The 10,239-nt window shown below is 37.5% G+C and overlaps 1 protein-coding gene across 1 annotated transcript; it reads right to left on the bottom strand.

The window, feature by feature from the left end:
* Nucleotides 1–209: 209 nt before the first annotated feature.
* On the bottom strand, nt 210–4,385 carry LOC134752701 (actin-related protein 6). The gene is made up of 3 exons (XM_063688382.1): nt 3,530–4,385; nt 2,959–3,123; nt 210–1,319 (listed from the first exon to the last, which is right to left on the bottom strand). Exons 1-3 carry the CDS (start codon nt 4,212–4,214, stop codon nt 985–987), a joined length of 1,185 nt encoding a protein of 394 aa, XP_063544452.1. The 5' UTR covers nt 4,215–4,385; the 3' UTR covers nt 210–984.
* Nucleotides 4,386–10,239: the final 5,854 nt, after the last annotated feature.

Raw genomic sequence — 10,239 nt, 5'->3', positions numbered from 1 at the left:
TTTGATTTGTTTTTTGTAGAAATCTATTATATTATCTACCACGTCGGTGGCAAAAATCATACGGCCTGTTTAATTGTTTATTACCGTAGCCAACAGACGCCTGCAACTCCAGATCACCTCGGTACACATACGAGTTACCAATGAAATTTTTTTTGTTATATACAAGTACTTTTATTAAGTAAATACATTTTCAATGGGTTTTTAATACCAAAACATGATTTACAACTTGTAAAACCAATATCATTTTACCATTACACAATTTACGCATCAGTCTTACAACACTAGGAATTTACTTTATTCATGTCAGTAGAAAAAGGTGGCAGATTTGAAAATGTAAGCGCAAAGGTTCGATTTCCCTTACAAAAATTTGATTTTCGCGCCTTTTTCTACTGAATTTAGCAGACTATATCGCATATCTAAACTTTTAATAATACTTATACAACATTTTGGCCACAAGAGTTCGGCTTTTTGAAAGGCATGTAATTTTAATTACACTGTTCTAGAATGATACATTTTACAAATCTCATATTTCATTGAAATTTGGCTTTGTAAGGTAGGTATAAAAATTACGTTACAGTATGAAACTCTCGATGTGCAAGTCCAACTTACACATGGCCTAATTCTTCCAGTACTTTAAGATTTTTTTTCAACATGCTATTTTTATTATTTTTACCTAGGCCCAATTTTGTTATATAGGATTTTACAATTCTAAACTGGAAACACTGGTCAAAAAGGCGGCCCCTCATTGGTCAAGCAAATGTCAATTGCAACAATGTTGCCAGTTTACGCCTATAAAATTGTGATTTGTATTTTAGACATCGTATCGTTATCTGCCTATCGCATTGCTCTTGTATATTCGAGTGATAGAGAGACAGATAACGAAATTTCGATTTTTGTTTTTCGCGGTAGGACCTCAGGGTCCTAGTTATAACTTTTTCTTGTTTTTCACGAGGCGACGGTCTCCCGCCGCGCTCGCTTCGACCGCTATATATCGAACCGCTCAAACGCGAGCGCTTTCCCCTCCTCATCATACTCCTCCTTCGTAACACAGAACGAATAAAACTCCGTATCTCTAAATATCTCCTTGCCTCCTTCCCAAGCGTACGTCAAAGGGTTATCAGCTAGCGTTACATTGACATCGAAGTGGTCTAAAGCGAATGAGCGGACGTCGTTGTACACTCGGTCTCTGAAGCCAGGGAAGAGAGTGTTGCCTCCGTAGAGCAGGATGTTGGCGAGGAGGCTTTCCTTGTGTTCTTCAGGACACAGGTCGATGGAGTGCATGATCGCTTCAGGTATGCCCATTTGGGGGATGCCGACATCTGGAAAGATTACAACTTTTAAACATGGACACATGAATCTTCACTCTCTCCAAAACTATTTATAGCGGTTCTGGAGGATATTTTCAAGAAAATGGACTGGAATCGAAAAGGAATATGGATATCAAACAAAAAACTAACGCATTTAAGATTTGCTGATGACATAGCCATCTTTAGTGAATCAGCAAAAGACATGGAAAAAATGCTACAAGAACTGGACTTTGAAAGCAAAAAAATCGGCCTGCACATGAATGCATCTAAAACTAAAATCATGTCAAACTACAACAAGAAGACTATCAAAATAGAGGAAAAACCCATAGATTATGTGGAAGACTATGTATATCTGGGAAAATTAGTATCTTTCGCAACAACCAGTAATGAAAATGAAATTGATAGAAGAATAAACACAACCTGGAAGAAATACTGGGCACAAAAAGAAATTCTCAAAGGCAATTACAATGTTAACATGAAAAAGATCATAATGGACTCCTGCATTCTTCCTAGCTTGACATATGCATGCCAAACATGGGTTTACACGGAAAGAGCGAAGAACAAAATTCTATCTTGCCAGCATGCAATGGAAAGAAGTATTTTAAATTTAAGAAGAATACAAAATACAAGAAATATAGACATCCGCAAGAGAACAAAGATAACAGATGCCCTGCAGTTTAGTCTGAAACAAAAGTGGAGGTGGGCAGGTCATGTAGCAAGATATCAGGATCAAAGGTGGACAAATCTGGTAACAAAATGGCCAGGCCCAGCTGGAAAGAGAAGAGCGGGAAGGCAAAGAAAAAGATGGGCAGATGACATTGTACAGGCTGCGGGAAAAAAATGGATGGATGTTGCCACCGACAAAGAGAGGTGGAGACAGATGGAGGAGGCTTATACCCTTGGGGACCACTAATGTGGGATAAAGCTAAATAATAATAATAATAACATGAATCTTACGGAAACGACGTTGTTAACATGAGACGGTGATTATATAACACACAGATTTCGCATGCATACATTCTTACTCCGAAATGTTTTAGTTTAGTTAGTTTCAAAAACTATATCGAACTTTTCGGCCGCGCTGAGCATTGAGATTGACTTTTCCGTAATGTCTGGCCGAAGTTTCGATTTTGGCATAACTCATGTTTCGGACGAAATGCCAGAAAAATGAGAAATGCCAGAAAAATGAGTTTCATCTCCGGTTATATTTGCTCTAGTTTCTTTGGTCGGAAACTAAACAAAAGTCTTACCTGACGGATGGAACAGTAGCTCAGGGATGGTGTTTTAGTTTAGTTACTTTCAAAAATATATTGAACTATTCGGCCGCGCTGAGATTGACTTTTCCGTAATGTCCGGCCGAAGTTTTGATTTTGGGTTATATTTGCTCTAGTTTCTTTGGTCGGAAACTAAACCAAAAGTTACCTGACGGATGGAACAGTAGCTCAGGGATGGTGTTTTAGTTTAGTTACTTTCAAAGATATATCGAACATTTCGGCCGCGCTGAGATTGACTTTTCCGTAATGTCCGGCCCACTGGCCAAAGTTTCGATTTTGGCATCTCATGTTTCGAACAAAATGCCCCAAACATGAGTTTTATGCTGGGTTATATTTGCTTTAGTTTCTTTGGTCGGAAACTAAACCAAAAGTCTTACCTGACGGATGGAACAGTAGCTCAGGGATAGTGAATCTCTCATTATTGAGCCTCAGGGTCTGCTGCTCCAAATCCTCGTCAGACTTCACCACGTCGCGCAGGTAGCCGCGCCGGATGCTTGTGTAGTCGGGGAGCACATAGTCCTTGATTATTGTGTTCTTTGAGCCTGTAATTAATAGGGATATTGCCATTTTTTTAAAAACTGTTTTCATTTTATCGAGACACATAATTATTGCAAAAAAAATTGTTAAATTTTTTATTCATTATTTTTTGTGTAATGGGACTCGCGCACAGAGGGTTCCGTATTTTTTAGTATTTGTTGTCATAGCGGCAACAGAAATACATCATCTGTGAAAATTTCAACTGTCTAGCCATCACGGTTCATGAGATACCTGGTGACAGACAGACGGACAGAGGAGTCTTAGTAATAGGGTCCCGTTTTTACCCTTTGGGTACGGAACCCTAAAAAGGAAAGTGCAAATTACAATTTGAAAGTTAGTTTACAAAAGAGATGCAAATGCACAATAACAATATCATTACTCCATGAACATAGTAATGATGAGAATAATCACCTTTGTCTTTAGCTATAGCCATGTCCCTCATAAAATCTTCCGACACGAAGCAAGAGTCCTCCTTCACCTGATTGATAACATACGTCTCATCCAGCACATTCAACTGCCGATACGACACAATCTCCTTCAAATGATTCGTCAACACTTTACCACCAATATCTATCCTAATTATACCTTCTTTAAACTTCTTTCCTTTGATATATGGAACAATATATGTAAAACTATAACCCGAGTCTACAATAACTGTGCAGTCATTATTATGTGTCTTCCTATACTTATAATCAGCTAAATCTGTCCCGTTTATCCTCAAGAGTGTCTGACATTCGTATTCTTCAAAGAAAATCTCAGTCATGGCTTCCTGAATTGAAGAGAAATTAAACAAAGGCTCCGTAATAATCAATGGAACTTCGTTGAAGTTCACTGGACAGCATTCTTTACTGAAAATGTAGTCCCAGACAGTTTTCTGCGTGTCCCAGTTAATTAAAAACCCTTTTTGGAATGGTAAAATGTAAAAAAGGCCAGAAGCGTCCCGGCAATCGTCTATCTGAGATCCTATGAACGGGCGACGCCTTTCGGACTTGGCTTTCATGATGCAGTTAGGCACAACCTTTGGCTCGAGCGTGGAGAAGCCCACTTTGGCTGTATAAGCTCCATTATCCAAGATATAACACGACGAATCGGACATGGTGCACAGATGCCGGTTAAACAAAGATTATCACGGAAAACTGGAATTTATATCGACAATATCATTGCACAAGAATGAAGGTGCTGTAATAGTAATTTTCACTTGATTAGACGTTGTTTTACTGCTATTTTTTATTTAATTCCGCTTTAAAATAAAGCTAGCAGCCAAGCCGAGAAAACTCAGAAAACTATGACAATGACAGCTGGTAATTGTGTTACCATACGTAAAAAATATTAAAAGCAGAATGTTCAGAAATCTTAACATTTTTAAATGTAACTTAAACATACCCAAAGTGTTGACGTCATGATCATGGCTTTTTTATTTTTTTCTAATGTTGTTTATTGTAAAAGACCATCCTTCGTCTTAAGTTTTTTTTTTTAAATCTTTATTTATTTATAGAGGGCATGGAGACTGTATAAAGGAGCCAAATCTCTATGTATGAAAAGTGTCCATCAAAAAACAGTAATTAGGCGGCGCCACCATACACCGAAATACTACCAAAAACAACCTACGTAATTTGGTCGGGTTATTTGTTGCCTTATATGGTTCATGTTATACTCATGTCCCAGAGCCTAACTAGCGCCACCGGAGAGATTAGGAACTATTATTTAAAGCTGAAAGCGGTCACTTTTGCAACAATTCTGCCATAAGAGATTGGCATCCTTTCTATACCATCCATAATAGAGGGTTTTAAGTTCTAAACAAATGCCACCCTCATAGTGGCTCTCTAACGTCTTAAGTTATATGTAACTATAATTAATTCATAACCTTAATATAAAAGCCGTGACAGACTACCGCACCGCACCGCGAGATATGTCTTTCTCGCTCTCACTTATGGGTGCAGCGCATCAGGTCGCGGTGCGGTAGTCTGTTACGGATTTTACACTGAGCCCTAGGCTGGAAACAGTGCTCGACCGACGGTCAGCGCTGACCAAATCACGCGCGTACCGTCAGCGTAGCTGTGTGCGCGTTCATAGACTTGCATAGATATAGCTACGCCGACCGACGGTCAGCTTCGACTGTCGGTCAAGTACTGTTTCCAGCCCTACAGGCAGTCTGTGCGGAAAGAAAAGAGTAAATTTGTATTGGATCCCATACATTTTATAAAATAAATAATCATGGCGGTCATGCCATCATGGGGCAGTAATAATTTTGTGGGTACAATAAAACGGTTCAGTAACTGATAAGTTATTTATTGATTTAATTACAGCTTGCTAACTTAACCTAGGATGTTCGCCCTCCGGAATAACATGATGCTATCATTGCTCTACCTGCAACAGAAAAAAAAACTAATTAGTTCTTATTCAGCATTTTGCTAGCTAGTCCCTTAACAGTTAACACTTTCTGCAATGAACAGTGCGTAGGGGTATTCCATCTGTTCAATATTTTGGTCCAATGTTTATTTGCGTCTCACGTTTTGCTTAATGGGAGAGTGAGACGCAATGCATATTGGACCAAGATATTGCTAAGGGTGGTATTAGCATGTCAGTTGTTAGAGGGCTTAACTCTACCAGTGGTTCTCAGTGTGCTCCACGGACCCTACTCCGCAAAGCCTCTGTGTGGGCTCCGCGAGAAAAAGCGAAAACAAATCAATAACCAGCTCTTCTATAACTCTGGTTCACACTTAAATAGTGGCGAACGTTTTTATTTTTATTTGGGGCTCCTTCAAATACTTCGCTTTCTAAAAGGGTTCCGTCACCAAAAAGTTTTGAGAACCGCTGAACTATACTATTTCCCTTTGATTAGTGTTTAGTTCAAGTTCATTCATTTTGTACTAAACGCTAGTAGTAAATGTATGAACTCGCTCTAAACACTAATCAAAGTGTAAATAGGACCTTTGGTCTCAGCAGTGTTTGACTAAAATTACCTTTCTATGGGACACCTGCTAGCCTTAAGGCTTAACCCTAATTCTTTACAAGCCTCAATAAATTAATTTATTGAGGCTATTTATTGTTTAGCTGACTACTTAAAACTGAAAACACAAATGAAAAATATAAATAATAATAATAATAATAATTTGGTTTGTTCCCAAAGTTGTGTAATTAATTTATGATTTATCCCTATCTTATAAATACATAATTCAAGATGACAAATTAAGACAAACAATCAATGGAGTTGGCAATTGTAAAAGGTTTGCATAGATGGCGCCATCATAGCTTGCCCCTTTCTCTAGTTTTGTTCAATTTGTTCTATGAGATTTGGCTTTAAGGGCTGGCATCCAGGCCATAAAAAAAAAAGAATTTGACACAATTCTAGGGATTGACAGGGCAAGCTATGCTGGCGCCATCTGTAGAATACTTTGACTGGCCAACCCCATTATTTTTTGGTAATTGAGGGTTGTATCATGTTTATGAATAATTTCAATAATGCAATAAGTCATTAAGGCTAGCAGTATATCTATATCTGCCTATTTCTCGCATACTAAAGACACATAAGTGTTTAATGTATTACCTGTTTACTTCTTCAGCAGCTGGTGGCGGCAGATCAGGTAAGGTGCGGAGAGACCGGAGCCAGCGTAGATGATGAAGAACGCCGTCAGCTTGTAGCGGTTGCTGATGTCGAATGGCAGGTTCTGGAATTGTTAATTTTAGTTTTTATTTCTCATTTTTCAAGTACACACGTGCATATTATCACTTATTTAACAATTTGTATGTAAATAAATCATAAGACTTCAATTTCATAGTTAAATAAGCAACAATAAGTTATAAGTTTAATTCATAAGGACCATTTATTATTTAGTACTCATAACATTTTCTTGTCCAACAAGTCCAACTAGATTTTTTTTAAATTCTTACACAAATTAAATCATTCACATTTGCTTAATGAGTGTGAGACGCAATGCACTTTGGAACAAGATATTGGACAGATGGATAAATTTTAAATTTCCTTTAATTTAAATTAGTGTGAAACTAAGGTGGATGATTAAATTTAGGACTTTTAGGACAAGAAGGCTGAATACCAGGTAATAAAATTAAATCTTTCTATTCATTATGACACTTAACCTATAAAAAATACCATTGAAATATTTCGGCTAACCGAAACTAAGCACAAATTAAGTGTTGAAAGTAAATAGACAATTAACTAGTCATTTAATTAAAACAAAACAAATGAATCGATTTTTAAAGGTAAATACGTGATTATGTAATATCAAAATTTTGAAATTCGAACTCACCTCGCCAGGGACTCCGCCGTGGGAGTGGTTCCTCACGATATTGGTCATCACATTCCTGCCCAACTTGCTGGACGCGCGAGCCAAAGGTCCCAACATTTTGATGATTTTTCTTTGATTTTCCCTTCACGAAAAACAAGGAATTCGACAGTGGGGTGTAACTTTTTTTTTTATTAAAAAACTACCATTGCGTTCATAAAATTTAGTAGATTTTTAGATTTTAAAGTATCTTTTTAAATAAAACCACTTAATTTTAAATGTTTCTATTAATTTATTGAGAATTACTTAAATAATAATCTACATTGTGTTAATTAATACATGATGTTTCGTTCTATTACCTGAAAGAGAACAAAATGTAATTTGTATTGACTTTGAATTAAAATTATGATTATATATTTGGTAAGGCAAATCTTGTCAGTAGAAAAAGGCGCCAAATTCAAATTTTCTATGATACGATATGCCTTCGCGCTTACAGTTTTTAAATTTGCTGCCTTTTTCTACTGGCAAGATTTGCTTGACCAGCTTTACATTAGATTGACTTTTAAAACTAAATAGTTATTCCATAAATAAAAACTTCATAAAACCCATAATTTATCGTTTAAATAATAATACAAAATAAATAATTATTTGTAACCGTATTCATAATTTGAATATGGTATCCCTACAATGAACTTCCGATTTCTGCAATCTCGTAGCGTTCCTAATTTGAAAGTTGAAGGACTGGCCTTAATTTACCTGAATCTATCGGCTGTTTACCTATTTTTCTTTTACATGTATGCTTCTAGGGGTAAAAAAATTATCAAATTAGGTATAACTGTGAAAAATAATGGCTTTCGCGCATTATTGGCGCCACTACTCTGTAATAGTCAGCCATTACGTGTTTATTGCCGGATCCTAAAACACTGGAATGATTAGAACATTGATCTGACATAAGTCCATCCTAAATTGAGTTACAAAACAAAAAAGGTCACATTGTCTGAAGGACGAACAAGGGCGTAGTACTTGAACGCACTGTTAACTGACAATTTGTGGGCCTTATTGCAATGAGATAAGGTTTGAAAATGTTCAGTGAGTTACGAGTGTCGTTGTTAGTAGTAGACACCCTGCGTTGACTTTTTAATTTGCTAAGTGCTGTCTCTGTATATGTACTGTACACCTTTTTGTTTGTTTTCACCTGTGCGTTAATTATTCCCTGCCACTGTGAGTCTAGTTGTACGAGTTCGAGAAAATTGGTTAAATCTTGTTCACTTATCAGTCTAATCACCATTAGTTTGTCCTTAAAACCGCCGAAAAAAATAGGTATGGTATTTAATGCAAAGTAAAAATTTACTTTACTTTTTTTACTTTTTACTTTATGGCCATTCAGCTTCACTCAATGCCACATACACATTTGCCACCATTGTGGTATAAAAATACGTGAACACTAGTAAACACAAGATGTAAATATAAATAATAGTGGGGATCCATTTAAGGCCATATATATATTCGGTATCATGATCTGTTTAGGAAATGAAGAAAATTTTTGACCTCTGTATTGGGGGTTGGCCGACTTGGACGACCTGAAGGGCTACCGCGAAAACCGAAATTTGCAAATTGTGGGGATCTTTCTCTTTTACTCCAATGCAGGCGTAATTAGAGTGATAAAAAAGAATGCCCGCAATTTGAGAACTTCGATTTTCGCGGTTATAGCCCTGCTCCATAGAAAAAAAAATTTTTTTTTGCATCACAAACATTTTTAGGGTTCCGTACCCAAAGGGTAAAAACGGGACCCTATTACTAAGACTCCGCTGTCCGTCTGTCCGTCTGTCTGTCCGTCTATCCGTCTGTCACCAGGCTGTATCCCATAAACCGTGGTCGCTAGACAGTTGAAATTTTCACAGATGATGTATTTCTGTTGCTGCTATAACAACAAATACAAAAAAGTACGGAACCCTCGGTGCGCGAGTCCGACTCGCACTTGGCCGGTTTTTTTTTCTACTTTTTCCTATTCAGAACACGATACCTAATATGCCCTAAAACGGCTCCCCACTATTTTTGTTACACCTTGTATAAGAGAGAGAGAGAGAGAGAGAGAGAGAGAGAGAGAGAGAGAGAGAGAGAGAGAGAGAGAGAGAGAAATATTATTTAACACCACAAACCAAGAAGGTTGACATTCGAAGTCAATCTTAAAATATACTTAACAATTTACATACAGTACAAAGTAGGTACCTACTACCTACTTACCTAAGTAACATGGAGACTGTATAAAGGAGCCAAATCTCTATGTATGAAAAGTGTCCATCAAAAAACAGTAATTAGGCGGCGCCACCATACACCGAAATACTACCAAAAACAACCTACGTAATTTGGTCGGGTTATTTGTTGCCTTATATGGTTCATGTTATACTCATGTCCCAGAGCCTAACTAGCGCCACCGGAGAGATTAGGAACTATTATTTAAAGCTTAACGCGATCACTTTTACAACAATTCTGCCATAAGAGATTGCGATCCTTTCTATACCATCCATACTAAGTAAATTGATTTGAATGTCAGTGTCAACTTAACTTGACACTGACATTCAAATCAAGTATGACTTACCATTACTTCTTCCTCAGCTGATGCAGCACGATGAGGAAGGGCGCGGCGATGCCGGTGCCCACGAACCAGAAGAAGTTGAACGTGAGACGGGCCCTATTGTTGATGTCGAATGGAAGGTTCTGAAACATTTCATTACAATATACTTTAAGAAGGGCGCGGACGGATGCGGTAGGTCCAGATAGAGATGGCAGGATAACCTAGACACCGTCCTCAACATCTGGCCGGAAGAGGAATAAACTCAGGAATCTTGGAGAACAAGGGGAGACATCTTTGCTCAG

The sequence above is a fragment of the Cydia strobilella genome, chromosome 25, assembly GCF_947568885.1.
Source record: "Cydia strobilella chromosome 25, ilCydStro3.1, whole genome shotgun sequence".
Lineage (NCBI taxonomy): Eukaryota > Metazoa > Arthropoda > Insecta > Lepidoptera > Tortricidae > Cydia > Cydia strobilella.
The sequence above is the reverse complement of the archived record's forward strand: the minus strand, read 5'-3'. Positions and strand labels throughout refer to the sequence as shown.